The 16563-nt window shown below is 35.0% G+C and overlaps 1 protein-coding gene across 3 annotated transcripts in view; it reads right to left on the minus strand.

Moving 5' to 3' along the window:
• Not1 (CCR4-NOT transcription complex subunit 1) overlaps nucleotides 1-16563 on the minus strand; it is a 79365-nt gene that overhangs the window by 45904 nt on the left and 16898 nt on the right. For 2 of the 3 annotated variants that reach the window (XM_071590393.1, XM_071590396.1), the window contains exons 10-16: nucleotides 15812-16081; nucleotides 15424-15539; nucleotides 12869-13019; nucleotides 8399-8984; nucleotides 4267-4442; nucleotides 1085-1209; nucleotides 573-762 (exon numbers count right to left, since the gene is read on the minus strand). In XM_071590393.1, coding sequence (XP_071446494.1) covers nucleotides 573-762; nucleotides 1085-1209; nucleotides 4267-4442; nucleotides 8399-8984; nucleotides 12869-13019; nucleotides 15424-15539; nucleotides 15812-16081 — 1614 coding nt within the window. The remainder of the gene's footprint in view (nucleotides 1-572; nucleotides 763-1084; nucleotides 1210-4266; nucleotides 4443-8398; nucleotides 8985-12868; nucleotides 13020-15423; nucleotides 15540-15811; nucleotides 16082-16563) is intronic. The other variant, XM_071590395.1, reaches the window with a different exon arrangement.

The raw sequence follows: 16563 nt of genomic DNA on the forward strand, positions 1-16563 counted from the left end.
AGAATGATATAATTAGGAAGGTGTCATGAAGTAAGCAAAACTTTGTTTTTGCTTTCCCCACAGAAACAATTTTTCTTATTCACCTAAAATGACACTGTTATTCCACAAAAATTTATTTAAAATAAATTTCCGTGGAATACCTTGAATTTTTTCTCTATGTGAAAACATCTGTGCAAGATTTTATTGACATGCATCAAATGTAAGTATATGGATATATATAGTGATAACATCTCTCTATTAATATATATATTAAGAGAATTTTTTATTATGTACTTTTTGACATGACTCATTCAAGCTCTCCCAAACTGTTGGGCTGGTGATGAATTTTGAGCAGGTAAAATATATATCTAGCGACTAAAAGTGCATTGAAAAAATAGCTTAGCCTTACAAGAGAGGACAATATACAAAAATCTAACTATCCATGTATATTATGTCATCCAAAAAGCTGTAAAATAAAGTAAATGACTGAATTATTCACATTTACAATTATTTTTTTGCCTGAGAGTCCTGATAATACAGAGTTCACTAATGCGGGCTTATCAAGTATGGCTTATCCTTAAAATATGTCTTACCTCCATTAAATGGGCCGGGAATTCATGAAATGATGGAATGGCTCTGATGTGCTCACAATATTTCTGATATTCTTTTAACCTGGTTTTAAACCTATCCAAGGCAGCAATACCAAAATAATACATTTTTGTCCCATGTGGTTTTTTTAAGGCATCTAGAACAATCCGCAGTGCCAAGCCCAGGGTCACATAACTGTAAAAGAAAAAAATATTCTTTTATCAACTTCCAAAAACTCTACATTAAATTCCATGTTTTTGCACCAAAAAGTTACAAATGTCACTTTTAATTGGTCAACACTTAATTTAAAAATAAGTTTTTTGATCACCTTCCATTGGAAACATTAGATAAATCATACATTCAATTTTGTCCAAATACTAAGCTAAAATAAATCCGTCAAGTACTGAATGTTTTCCTAAAACAATACACCAGAAAGTAAATGCATCTGCAATGATACCCATTGTGGAGAATTAAATAAGTTCAAATATTTAATTATTGACCATAATTTGTCCTTTACCTTACAAGACCATGTTCGATGATTCCACCAAATAATTGTGCAGTTATATATAATTCCTTTTCAGGGTAATGGGGAAAAAACTTATACTCCTCAAAGAGATTTCTGAGCATACAACTGAAGACATCCTGAAAAATCAATGTCAAAATAATAAATACAAGTGATAAAAATATATTAAAGTCAATCATACCCTTTTTACATTTCCTTATATTAAACAACATAAAAAAATGTGAAAATAAATAAGCCAAAGTTGACATAAAAAATTAATCACCCAAGAAAACTAAATAGCTTTGAGTCATTAGAAAATTCATTTTTTGGAATTGTGTGAAAAGCAATAAATTAAGCATAATTAATGATCAGTATATTATTTTCTCCATATCATTAATAAATGAACGTAACCATTTTTACAGTAGGCCCCCTGTATCCACAGTTTATTTAGAATGGAACTACTAAAATTAATATTTCCAGAACTAAGTGCATCAATCAATAATCAATGCATTGCAAATATGCACCATTATGACCTATGAAATTTTGCCCCATAGTGCTTAGTTCCTGCCTCTTCTTACCTTGCCTTTTCCCAAAAAGGACAAAGTAAGATGAGGCATACACTAAGCAACAGGCACTGGTAAAGCATGCAACAATGCTCAGTATATCCCTTAGTCCATAAATATGAATCCATTAGGGCTTGATCCTTGTTGTTTGCAGTTTATAAGTGTCATTAAAATGCTGTTGTAAGTACTGACTCAAACATTTCTTTACAATGACTCCTAATTGCAGAAGTAGTGACCTGGGTTTTTAAATTTTCAGTTTTTAATTTCACCAAGTTCTCTCACTTTTGGTGGCATAATTAAGATGGAGGTATAGCAATAACTCCCATGATTCTATGAAAATACTCTCCAATGGTCTGATGCAGTAATTTAAACTTCATTAACTTTAAATTACCTTTATTAAATCAATATCTCTCCCACCATTTTTTAATCTCTGCTTTGGTGGTAAATGTACCAACAATTATTTTATTTAAACATCTGTATGACCCTAATGGTCTTATTTGGTAGAGTTATATAATTTAGAAATACAGAGAGACCAAATGGAAAGTATTAGAATTTTCATCTTATTGATTTGATCAGCAATGGTATCAGTTAGAGAAACATTAGACAAAAAAATTCTTTAGATGCAGAATATTAACAAATACTAGTACTCACTCTGTTATTAATATATATTTGTTGTATACTAGAAAATGCCTGGTTACAGGTTCTCCTGCCTACAGGTTCATTATTATATTATTATTCAACTGGCAAGGTAGATTTTGGATGGATCCACCACCTAAGCAGCTATATTTTTAAGGCCTATCTAATACCATCCAGACACAACCCCTTGCTGAATAAATACTTTAACATACTAATCAAAATATTATTCACATGCTTCCTACTTCCCTGTTTATTCCATTCAAAATTGTTATTATTTTCTTGCCTCTACATTGTTTCCCAAACTCTCCCCACTATCAACATTTCATCGCCCTTCAATGTGCCCTGAATAGACTTCTGCTTTCTTTGAATTGTTCCAAACATCTTTCTCTCTTCCTCTAACATACCTAAAAGTTTGATGTTCTTACCATCCACCCTCACACCCACATGTCAAATTCCTTCTAAGAAATACACATCATGTTGCCTCAATGACCAATTTACTAACCCACAGAATATTACAATTTTAAGTATTTAAGACTATTTTCATTCCTTCAACTTTCCTAAAAGTTTACTTCAGCACAAATAGTCATTCAAACAATCATCCTTATTACTACTACTAAGTTACTGCTGAAATGTCATGGAGCAACCACCAGGAAACAAGAAAAATGTCATTAACTGTAATTTACCTATGTAATAGTATTTAGTAAATAAAAAAATTTTCCACGTGGAAAAGCTAAGTTGTTAATTTTTAATTTCAATATGAAAATTTTTCGCCAAGTCACGCCAGAAGGTGTTTTATTTGTGTAATTTACCTATTTTGAAAAACGATCAAGAATAGAAATGCGGTCAGTATCGGGTTGGATTGACAACGTTTATGAAGGGGAGGACAAGGTTTTTACAGGGGAGGTGAATAGATGAGATAAGTAACAAATGCCTACATGCCCAACAGACACTGATGGCATCCATAATTCTGTGCAGGGTAAAGGGTAGCATGAATTGAAATTTTATTTAGTTTAAGATACTATGGATACGCTTTTTCTGCAAAAATTACTTTCTCCACTGGAGAGCACTTCATCTAATCATTGCAAATATCTCTAGCAATAAGGGTTATACTGCATGGGTTATGGACTGGAGATATGCCATGTTTCTAATGAAGATTTGGTTGAAATGATTCAAAAACCCTAATTTTCCTATTTAAAGAGAAAAATATTGGGAATGTATCCTATGCATACAGAATAATAATAATAATAATAATAATAATACATTTATTTGTCCGGAGATTTGTTGCATATTCATACATACACAAATATGTGATTTAATATATGATTAAAAGTAGAGGAAAAAACTTTAAAATATGATTCTGGATGCATAAGTTCATATTTTTTCATATTACAGCACTTGAAATCAAAACATTTCAGCACCTTGTGCTAAGACATTTTTATTTTCAAAGGCTTATATCAAAATATATTTGGAGTGTGTTTTAAGAAATGATAAGCTGAAACTTAGTCCCAAATGGAAGCCCTTGGCCACATGATGTTGATAAACACCTCCTTGGTTCCCCATCACATTTGCCAGCAGTTTTAGCTTTTCATTAAGTATAAAAAATAATTTTATGTCTTTAAGAAGAAAGGCTCCAAATATCATCCATGAGTTAAATTTATTTAATTAAGGAAAAAAAAATAATTTAGGATATAACCCCATGGGGGAGTATTTTGTAAACCTCATGGCCTGCATGATTACTAATTGAATACAGCAAGGTAATAATTGTAAGGTGACTGCTAACACATAAATAAGAAAAGACTAATACATAGTGCTCAATAAAATACACAGACAATCTTGGAAAGTATCATCGGTGGAGAAAGTTCTACTTCCTCGATACACTATTACTATTAATTAATAACAACAAAATAAAACATGGAAAAACAAAGCAAGTGTTATTCCAGATTTCATACTAATGATTCAACAACTACAAGCATTCACAACCGGATGTTTTAGCTTTACCTGTTCTCTTTTACTATGAGATTCTTGAAATTTTTTAAGCATGCCCAAAACCTCATCAATTGTTAATGTTGGATGGGGAGGATGGTTGTAAATCCTTTGGAAATAGCTATTGGCCTCATCCTCAACCTCCTTTGAAACAGTAGGTGGCATTTCTGGGAATAAATTTGAGTTTTCACCTAAAAAGAAAAACAATGAAACAAATTGGAACATCAAATCAGGAGAAAAAGTAATGATTTACTGAAGGACTTGAGAAAGGAAAATTACGAATAAGATACATACACTTGGCACAAATTAAGTAGAAATCATTTGTAATTAAATTTCATTTTTTATAAAGTCTTAAGTCAAGAAAGTATTCCCAAATATAATGATCATCAAATGTACTGCAAGGTCTTGCAAATTTGCAAATAGCATATTGAGTAAATATTCCTCTATTCTACAGTTTAATATTGTTTATCGTAGCAAATAAATATACAAATCTGATTAAATACTAACATCTTAACAATACCCACTTTAAATACAGTGCTGATATTATCCTTTGTGGAATGCCCAGGGATTGAGGGGTTCTTGCATGCACACACACACCCAACATTTTAGGACAAAGGAATGCTTCCAAAAAAAATATTGTTTAACTTCAGGAATTACCAAGGTCTATAGTTTTTCAAGAAGCAGCAAGAGACACTATGCAAGCCCCACTTAGCATGGAGGCTTTAGGCAATGACAAATTAAATGGCTACTTTACCGTACACTTGCATTTTGACCCCAAAGGAAGAGCATAAATTAGAGCTTCCTTCACTTAAACATATGAATTTTAAGTGACTTTGTGATCTCATGCAGATATGAATTGTTTTTGAAATTATATGGAGACTGCACGTAAGGAAAACTGACTAAGCATAGGAACAGTCCCACATCGCAACATGAATAGGTCACTTTTCTCAATAAACAACAACCCAGTAGAAGGAAAACCATACAGATGCAAGGCAGAATGTAAATGCAGTGGAACCTAACTTAACAAGCACCTAACATTGTGAATAATTTTCATAACGAGTAAAAATATTTTGCTCAAAATTGACTCGCCCAACAAGTTACTTTGGCACAATGATTGACAAGGAGAGGGGATCTCCTAGAATGATGTCGCACCTGCTATTTCAGTTTGTTTTTAGCAATCATTCTGCTATCAACTTAGTGTTGCTAGTCGGTACACAATTTTTCATAATTGGGTTTACATAATTCTGATATAGTAATTTTTAAAAATATTTTTATAAATGCCCCCAAATAAAATACCAAGATAGCCATAAGGAAATAAAAATAAAAGCAGAAATGAACATTCAAGTCATTGAAAAGTGAGAACAAGGTGTGTGTTGCTGATCTAGGATGCACATACAATTGACCTACATCAGCTATTTGCCCTATCCTCAAGAACAAGGACAAGGAGATAGATTCTTCATAGGACAAGAATATCTATACAATTACATATTCTAAATGATGTTGACAGGTTGCTTCTCATATGAATAAATGAAAAGCAATTGCAATGTGACACTGTTAACTAGAATGTCATTTGCAAGAAGGCGAAAGTGAATTTTGTCTAAGTACATGTGTTTTGCTAAGTAGATGCCAGGATCATCAACTGTAGAAGAATAATTTAAAGGAAACCCATGCATGGTTTGAGAAGTTTAACAGAAGAACTGGTATCCACCATGTTGTAAGACCTGGTGAAGCAGTGAGTTGAACCCGAAGGCAACAGAAAACTTCATCGGTGACTTCAAGAAGTTTGTAGATTCTGAGGATTACCTGCTGCAACAGGTTTATCATTGTGACCAATGGGTCTTTTCTGGAAAAAGTTGCTGAAGTGATCCTATATCACAGCAGAGGAGAATTCCATGCCTACCCAAAAGCCAATGGAGACCATCTAATGCCATTATTTTGTGCCAATTCAAGTACAGAATGAAAAATTAAACTCCTGCTTGTTAGGAATGTATGATAAATAACAATGCACAAAAATAAAGTGAGATCTTGTCTTATTTTAGCTATGCATGGTTGTGAAAGCTTGCTATCATTGTATCACCCTATACAGTGTCATCAGCATCACTAGGTACAACATTTAAGATTTTGAAGCTGAATTCTTTTCTAATATAACTTTACTCTATTAAAAACCACACACCTATTACTACATATCATTTTTGTCCAGAGAAGGGTTCTAGGAGACTCCTCTCATTGAAACTGAAATTTAAATTATTGAATTTTTAATTATTTTGGGCATTCTCTTGATTTTATTTTGGCTTTTATTGATTTATCTGGCAATTCACAAAATTTGACCAAGCAGTCATTCTGCAGATTATTTTTAATAATTTTTTCCAATGGCCAGAACACCAGAATCTTGGTCTTCTTAAGTCAAGTTTTTCTTCTCAGTGCCCTCTTCATTTCCTCATATCCATTACCCTCTTTCACACGGTCTGTCACTTTTACCTTCCTATGTCCTCTTACCTACCCTTACCATACCCTTACACTATGCCTTCTCACACCTCCTTCAAGAGGCAGTACATTCGTAGCACATGCCCAAGACAATTACTATTCCTTTTTTAGATTGTTTTCAGTTATCTTCTTTCTTCTTCCCCTTTCATCGACACTTCATCATTCCTCACCCGGTACGTTCATGTTATGCACATCATTCTTCTCCATACATATGTCTCGAATTCCCCTAGCCCCTATTTAATGCAGTCCATGTTTCACAGCCATTTTACATAACACTCCATACTAAACATTTACCTAGTCTCTTTTTAGCATAATGAACTTAATTTTTTCAAGAGAATGAATGAAGCAATTGAACCTTTGATAGGAGAATTGTACAAAATAGGATAATTGAATATTATTAAACTTTTATATACACTCATCAGGTAGTACCATGAGATCAATTTCCCCCATTAATATTAAGTGACATAGTTCACCTTGTTGGTTTACACTTCAGAATTTACCACTTCTTCCTTAATCAGAGTATTACACATCATTACTTCACAAGCTGAAGGCAGAAATTACAAAAACAACGGCATTTGATAAGAAGAAAATGCTTTTCCCATCAGGACAATGCACATGCTCACGCTTTGGTGGACACCTTGGCTAAAAGACACGTGTTGCGCTTCAAATTTGTCGACCACTCACCATGATCACCAGATATGGTTCCGGATACTTTTTCCTGTTTCCTAACCTTAAAGTTTTGCATAAAGGACAGAGATTTTCATTGGACAAGCAGGTTATCACATATGCAAATGCATATTTTGCAGAGAAAGACTTCACTACTATTAGGAAGGGTTAAAAAATCAGGAGCATTGCTTAAAAGTGTATTGACTTAAAAGGACACTATGTTGAAAACTAAAAAAAAATTGAAGAAAAAATGTTGTTTATTTGTTAGGTCAGAAACTTTTCAAAATACCTTCGTATTTCACGACAGCTCAGAAAATGTCATTTAGTTTAGGGAGGGCAGAGTCAGTAAGATCTTGGACAGGAGGGCTAGGCCGATAATGATCTAAAAATTAATGGCACGTATTTCATCTATTTCCAGTACTCCTTTCATCAGAATCAACAACCTAGCTTCCCAAAACCACAACTTCCCATCAACCAGAAGGTTGGTTTGATAGGTTAGGATAGAGCTCACCTAGTACTAAACCTTAAAATGTGTGACATTTATACTTCAGGTTAGAGAGGTCAGTTCCTTTCCCTGTGTTAACCTATAGTTACCAGGAAGATCTGGTTCCTGAAAAATCATATATCCTGGATGAAGCTTAGTGTGCCCTGAGGCTTCACCCACAATCATACTTGGGGGTGTGAGTCAGCAGTCCAGCACTCTACCCACTGGACTACCATACCCTGTATTTAGTTAATAATAAGAAAATTTCAGTATCAAGTTACTCAATAATGTGGCTTACTTAATGTAAGATGCATAAACCGAACCACCTGAATGTTCGCTTTAAGACACCATGTAAATTCCCCCAAAAGACAATGTGGGAGTAAATAATAATTGTGCTCCATAAAACTATATGCAGTCAGTCCACATCAACATTATAATTTACCCAAATCCTATCATTAAAAATACTTAATCACAGACTACAATAAGTGCGAGCACACCAAAAATGATACCAACCCAATCTTGTCCTTTCGGTGACTCCTTGTAGCCCCGTGCGCCCAAGTGCCCCCACAGCACCAACTCCCACTCCAGGCACAAGCGAAATCCCTGGTGAAGGCCCCACCTGTTGGGGTGTGCCCACGGGACGGGAGTGCAATTGCTGGGGCTGGGGAGGTTGCTGTTGCTGCTGCTGCTGTTGTTGTTGCTGCTGCTGTTGTTGCTGCTGCTGTTGTTGTTGCTGCTGCTGTTGCTGTTGTTGCTGCTGTTGCTGTTGTTGCTGCTGTTGTTGCTGCTGTTGCTGCTGCTGCTGGGGCTGAGACCCCATGGACATCATGGGGATGGGGCTGGGCGAGGGAGCAACAGGGGCTCCAGGGGGTGGTGCTGCTGGAGGTACCAGGAGACGTGAGGGTGAGCCAGGGGCAGACACAAGGGGGCCAAGCGTGCCGGGCAAGTTGAAGGTGGAATTGTTGGGTGGGCCAAGGGCTGCAGAAGAGCCTGTTCCGGCCGACCCCCCCACTGTGCTGCTCACTCCTGCACCGAGATTCATGTTGGAAAGGCCCGAGCTCAGACCAGCAATGGCTTCCACCTGGGTGGCGGGGAAGAGCTGAATGATAGGAGGGGTTTAAGCAGAAACTAGTGAGCCAAGCAAGAGCCTACCTATGTCCAAAGCATGCAATTCAGTCATCTACCGGGTGAGAAAATTTTATAAATCAACTTACGCAATATGTTTTACTCTTAAGTTTTAAGAGAACAGTTTCCCAAATTTTCTGTACAACGTTCACGGTGTCAACTGATTCATGACAAGGCATGGTAACTTCACTAAAGTAAAAAAGTTTTAATATTAAGGTGCCTTGATTTAATTTTTGAATTGAGATTTTTAAATGAAACTGATAAGGAAGTGGCCAAGCCATTTCCTTAGATTTCCATTTTTCCAAGGCAAGTGTTTTTTGGTGAAAACTCTTTCGTTTCTAGACAGAAGTAAAAGCGGATGGCCTTTATTTATCTCCAAGAAGAAAGTGCTGACAATCAAGACAGATATTTTACATACCATGCTCCGCTTAAAAAGTTGACACCAATAACATGAGTGTTTTTAAATGTTAAAATGTTCACACGAATGAAGAGAAATGTGAATAGGACACTCTGAAGTAGTAAAATAGGAACTAAAAAACTAACGAAAAGGGCTGGAAGTGCTAAATAATGCTGATGCAATAATTACATCATGGTATTTGAGATAGTTCAATATAAAATGGAGGCAGTGTTTTGCAGCAAGATTGATTATCCAAAAACAAGGGTCCAGGTGTTATAGTTGTGCATTTAAGAGAGTTTTAACGCCTATTCACAGCAATAAGAAACATTAACTGATTAATAAATAACACAAAGAGTCATACTGTCCTTTGAATTTCCAAGGAATATGCACACAGACAAATATCATAAACCAATTTATATTAAAACCCATTTTATCTAGTGATGGGTCAGTTCCCCTTTTTCCCATTTCTGCAAAAGTTCAGTTTTTAGCTTTAGGCCTTTGTTTCAGGGCTACTAGTTATGATCAATAGATATAGTTATCAACAGCTATAATATCGAAAGCATGACCAACATCAAAGGTATTCAACCTCAGGCAGCAGCTTCGAATACACCCAGCAGTTTTATGCAGCTTCTCTTCACAAGTACAGAGCCATTAATGCTATTGCTATGACATAAGCAAGAGTATTATAATAATATAATCTCTCATATGTTTCAACAGACCATGAATATTTTTGGACCAGATAATTACACAACAGATTATATGTTGTGATAAAATGAGCCATAGGTATGATACTCTTAATTACGCAGGATGAGAGACATAATTATCCTGTGCATGGGAAATTCCAGTGTAGAGGTATTCATTCTCTTCACAAAATATGTAGGCACTATGCACTTTACTACGGCTATTTTTTTGCACCTTGTAGAGTACATTTTTTTCATTAAAAGTCATAGCAAGTCAAAACTTGCTGACACAATTCATATACTACCAAGCTTGCGAAAACACAAGCTAATATTTGGAAATAAAAATGTTTATCAAACATCATGCACATAACAAATTTAGAATAGGCATGTTCTTAGGTTAACTATTCCCATGAAACAATTTCTGACATCTATTTGGCACAGGGATTTACTGCATTGGAATTTAGGAACATTTCAACTAGCTCTCTAGTTTCATTAAGTGCCTGTGTAAGATAAATAGATAGCTGGACCGAGAGGACTTCCAACAGGAACTCCAGGCACTTAGATCTTTTCGGCTATTGCACTGGCCCACGTTTGAACTGCCTGCCACATGCAGTAGGGGACAAGAGCTCCATGGTCAATGCATCAGAGGCTGCATCAGCTAGGTTGTCATCAACCTAGCTGGATGACAACCTGAAAAGTCTTGTTCCTTCTCCTGCCAGATCTTGGGTTCCAAAGCCCATAATCAGTAATATTCCTTTGAATACAATCTATTATCCATTGTTCATGGCTGTATAAACACAATATATCCATGAGGATCCTTAATGGAACGGTTTCTCATTGCCTTCTCCATTCTATGCTGTTGGCCATCTTTGTGGTTTATCCACCTTTAGGGGCTGTTTCTAGTTCCTGGAATAAGAGGGTGCCCCATCTCCATCGAAGGATGTAGGAGAAGGTTTACACCAACCTTCATTTTGTCTCCAGTGCCATGTTAGCCACCCTCAGGTGCCCAACCCCACCATGAGGAGGTGTGGTTGGATATTTCCCTTCATTGAGGAATGAGACCTGAACAGCATTTATCACCCTTCCCAGTACTTTAGCCTAACCCTTTAGTTAAGCTATAATCAAATAAGAAACTGCCCTTTATTTAAGTCTTAGTAAGGCTTATTTTGGTACAACATTTTTATCGAGTCAACTATAATGATGGATGAAGAAGGTTAGACAGATTGTGCAGGAAGGCGGGAGGTTATTTACTTATTGAATTTTAAACAGCTATCATAGGTTCACCATATGCAGACTTCATATAAAATTTGACATACTAGATGTAAAAGACCATTATAATGATTCAAATTGTTTCAAGTTTTCTAAACTTTAATTTTAGAGGAGTACAACAGTCACTAATTTCTGAAAAGCAATGAAATAATAATTCTTGTGACTACTTTATTGATACTTATCCATCACTAGAGAATTCTTATTTGATTAAAAAAATCCTTATCGCTTTTACAAATACTGTGTGCGCTTACATCAGTGAACAAGTGAGTAATTATAACTATACTTGATTAATCTAGCAAGTCACATTCCTGATAAGCATATTTCCAATGACAAAAAAACACAATTAAAGTGGAATATTTTGAGTAAAATGAAAAAATAATAGCAAATTAAACTCCTGAGCTAGTACTACCTACTTTATTTGAAATTAAAATATCTACTCTGGATACAAATTTGAATATCTTGAAACTGAAAACAAGATAAAACAATTCATAATCCAAAAACAATGAATGATAATTTTGAAAGCCAAAAAGAAATGTTTTATAAAATGGAAATGGTACACAAAATGCTTTTGGAACTAAATTATATTAAAGTGTCTACCACCACATTGATGATTTAATTTGACTCACAAGTTTGCAACTTTCTTTGAAATGTCTTAAGGAAATGACATTGAAGTTAGGAACTTGCTGTACCTGTAATTAGAATTTTATATTTTGAATTCGCAGCTTATGAAAAATCTTTTCAGGATTAATGATAAATTGCAGAACCTGCTGCTTTCTGGATCAATGCTATGAGCAACTACATACGCTTCTTCATTTTGTTAGGCCATCAGAGAACTCCTTTAATAAACCCAATGTTTCACCATTCCAGGCTACTAACACATGAAGGAATGAATTTAAAACTAACTCCTGTTTTGAATGACTGTCCAATAGCCATAGTCTGTGAGGGCCCAGATAAATTAGCACCCAAAAAAAAGCAGAAAGATAATCTAAAACCCTTGCCCAGGTGTTTTTTCTGCATCTATCATCGTATGATTACAGCATAGGCCAGCAGTACTGACAACAACCTGCAGATAAAAATAAACAAAAGCCCTGACGGCTAATTACCTGTTATCAGAATTTATTATGTGTGGGTGGCAATGCAAAATATTTTCCTAAATACCCCATAACACTTAACGCAACAACATTTTATATTGATCATAAACAAAGCATCCATGTATACCACCTATTGTCCATTAAAGCAATATAAAATTATGAATGTATAATGCTAATGTAGTTTAGGAAGGGTTTATGGCTTCTCACATCAGTAATCATCAAGGCATCTCATTTTAATCGTCAAGCAAAAAGATTACTGATGATTAACATCATTATATACCCACCTAATAACAAATAAAATCTGTACGATGTTAGTGCAATGAACTACTGAGTTACATCACTAAACAGATATAAATAGCCTTTGCAGTATGACAACAATTTACATTCAATTCATTCCCATTAAATAGATGACTCCAAATACCTGGCCTCCGAGTGTAGATGGATTAAAGGCAGTTTCCATCCCTCGATGAGTTCTAATAACACCTGGTGGAGGCTGTCGTGGCTTGTTGAGCAGAATGTTGCAATTAGTCAAGATGGTATGTATTCTGTCTGATAGCTCTTGGGATACATTTCTGAAAAAGGATACATAAGAATATGGAATACATCAGTTCATTGGAAATCAATCAAATACATGCAGTCCATTAAAAATAATAATCCGAAATCAATAAAAGACCATGAACTCAAATCAAGCAGGAAAAAAACTAGGTCTTGTCAAAAATAAGGGTCTTTGGCATACATGAAAAGCCATTGTGATGAAAATTATAAGAATAACCTCCAGAATTCTAATTGAAAAAATACTTATGAATTTCAAACAATTATGTCAATGCAGATATTTCATAAAAATTCATTGTATGCTTTGAATTCCACAATAGTACAGCTAAGCATTAAATATAAATAAATTTATATTAATTATTAAAAGTGACTAAAGTGCATCCAAACACAGTAAAATCTAGTTATTTTGATCCCGTTTACTTCAGAAAAACTGTATTCTTTGACCCTAAAAGTAGTCTTCAGCCAATCATAGCATTTTGAATGCTTAAAATAAAGATAAGCAGAACAATATTCACAGTCACATTTGAAGCATTATCATCTAACAACTTGCAAGGATGCTTTATCTGAAACATTTCATCACGGCATTATATTTAGCATATTTACATTTCAAACAAAATTACTCAGAAAGTCATAATATTTTTGAGAGATGGTCAAGGCCTATACTTTGTGGAAATCCATTTGTAAAGCACGAAGAAAGGATCTTCACATTTCCATTGGAAAGAATTTATTATTGCTGACTAGTTTCTCTACAATGTAGCATCATCTGGACCAGTCCTGTAGCCACATTTTAGCGGAACTAGCCAACAATTATGTTTTCTTCCCTGTGGAAATGCGAAGTCTTTGATTCTTTTTTCATACTTTATCATATTTGTTAATTAAACTTTATACCAAGGAATAATAATTTTTAACACACAGATAATTTATTTTTGCTTAGTTAATATCCACAATGTAGGATTTGTTTGTAAGGATTAGTCTGTAAGGATTTGATTTGATGGCCCTAACTTTATTGAGATTACTACCAATGCTAGGCCCTCCAAGAGAGGTAGTAGGTGGATGTGAAATGAGTAGCCTGGGAGACAGGAGGGTTAAGGTGCTTAAAACAAGCTGCCATCCTGCTTTAACAACAACATTAATGCATAACGATCAAATAATTGTCTCGAAATCCTATTAGAACAACATCAAGCAATGCTTATCAAATCACAAGTGCCAATAAATTTTACTACAATTCCTTCTGGTATGTATATACATAGTAGAGGGGGAAAGTCAATAGACAAGGACAGAGTGGACAAAACAAGACACCACAGAGTAAGACTCGAGCAGGAATGGTGTAGAACTTTCTGTAAACATCAGTCTTCACAAAAAATATAGCAACTTTGTGAACTGCTTAACATGGTAGAATTGAAGAAATTTTACTTATAAGAGCTTATTTCGAGCATAATTACCATCTATTTTTTATTTGGTTGTCCATTATTCAAGGTAGGTGTTGGTTAGACTCAACTGAACTGATGGACAACTGAACACCCTCACATTTTTTGGCCTCACCCAAAGAGAACCTGATCCCACAGTACAACAAAATTTTCTTCAATTCCTCATACTTTCTTCCTCTCTTCACCCCACTCAACATGCTTACCCTTCCCCCCCCCCCCCCCTCTTCCATTTTTGCCTAACCTCTCCCTCCTTTCTACCAGTCTTCAGCACATGAAAAACTGCCTTTCATTTATCTTTCCTGCCTCCTTTGGTTATCTCCCAAAAAACCTCTTTCCCCCATCATTACCTTTTACTTCTTTGTTTTCTTTCCTTTCCATCCATTTCACCATTTCTATTCTTCTCTACATCCACACTTCAAAAGCCACCAAACAATGCCTATTGTCTTGCTTCAATGGCCAAGTATCGATCAAATTTCCACACTATGCCCCACATCAAAGGGTCCAATTATCATTTTTTAACATCTTTACCAGGCATCCCCATCAAAACCTCTCTCCTCCTTGTTAAAGATTCTTTACCTAACACAATTATTTCTCTGATGCCTCTACAACTTTGACCATTTCAGTCAAAACACTGCCAAGGTAACCTGTTCTACCTGCTCTGGCATCAGCCCTTCAATATTAAGATTTAACTGCCTTTTTCATTAAACACCTTATAACCTTTTTTGTTTACCATCACTAATACACATAAATATTGTTTTGGCCAATTAATGGTCAAATAAAATTACTGTCCAAATACAAGGTCATAAGATATTTAAATTTTAAGTGATTTGTCATATTTCATGAACTATTTTTTTGGTCCCTTGAATTTCAAAAGAATTTCTTTTTGGATCAGTTTGGCTGAATTAAAATTGCAGATACTCTGCTGATAAGAATAATTAATAAAAATGCATAGCTATTACAATATGCATTAAAGATCTGAATTCTAAGAGCACTATACCCAGCACAGGCTTGTAGACATGCAAGGATAGTTGTCAAGGACTCATGTGGTAACTGAGCTGATTTTGGTAAACTCTCTTCTTTCACCATTCCTCCAACAGTCTGTGGGCATTTCCTCTGGAATGACAAATGACCATTTATCACTTAAAAGAAATAAAAATTATGAGTGTCAAGAGAAAATTTCCTAACTTATCCACTGAGCTTGACTTTATAATATGGGTTATCATGCACCATTTACACATCACTGGTGAGCTCAATGAGAAATGTGTTGCAGAAAAATTCCCGTGAAAACTAGTCTTACTTTTCAATTATCTCAGTTTCATGTTATGAAAATCTAGATTACACATTCAAAGAATATCAAAAATGCATACTTCTTAACACTGACTCACCTGCAGAAAATTTACACATGCACTGATGAATGTTTCACCATGTTCTCGTATTTTGTCTGTCAGCCATTTGTCTAACTTCATATACTCCCTCCGTGAAGCCAAGCATGCCAAGTCAATTACAAACAAAAAATTGGGAGAGTTTAGAAGAGCTGACAATGCTTTCAAATCTTGGGCCACATCAAAAATGCGAGTCAGCCTGTTCTGGTCATTATCTCCAAGAGCATACCAGTCAGCCATTGCATGCATCACGATTGGCCTAATAGGCACATTCTGTAAGCAAAATTGTACATGTGAAATGAAATTGAACAAAAAATAAACTCCATGTTACACCATGACCATAATGACCAAGCTATTAATATAGAGATTACTTAGTTCCAGGAGATTTCTGCGAGTAAAAAACTGTAATTCTAGCTTTGATGCCCATTGCATGTGGTATAAACAGGAACAACCAATAATTTCTAAGTTTAGAGGGGCGGCTTATTGAGTGGAAAGATAGACTTAAAATGTTCCACATTGCAGCACCTCCTAGAAGTGATAATAAACTGGTATTCATTTGAAGATGAATCATGAAAAACATTTTACACCTGTGCTTCACAATATAACTAAAGCTAAGGGATTTATGCAGTAAAAATAAAATACAAGATCCATTCAAAAACTAATGAAACCCATTTAATATTAAATTCAACACCTTAATATATGAATAAAATAGAGATCAATACTCGTCAACTCACAGCACTGCTTACCATTCATTT

This window comes from Hetaerina americana, unplaced genomic scaffold (assembly GCF_022747635.1).
Source record: "Hetaerina americana unplaced genomic scaffold, ioHetAmer1.1.p SCAF_4, whole genome shotgun sequence".
Lineage (NCBI taxonomy): Eukaryota > Metazoa > Arthropoda > Insecta > Odonata > Calopterygidae > Hetaerina > Hetaerina americana.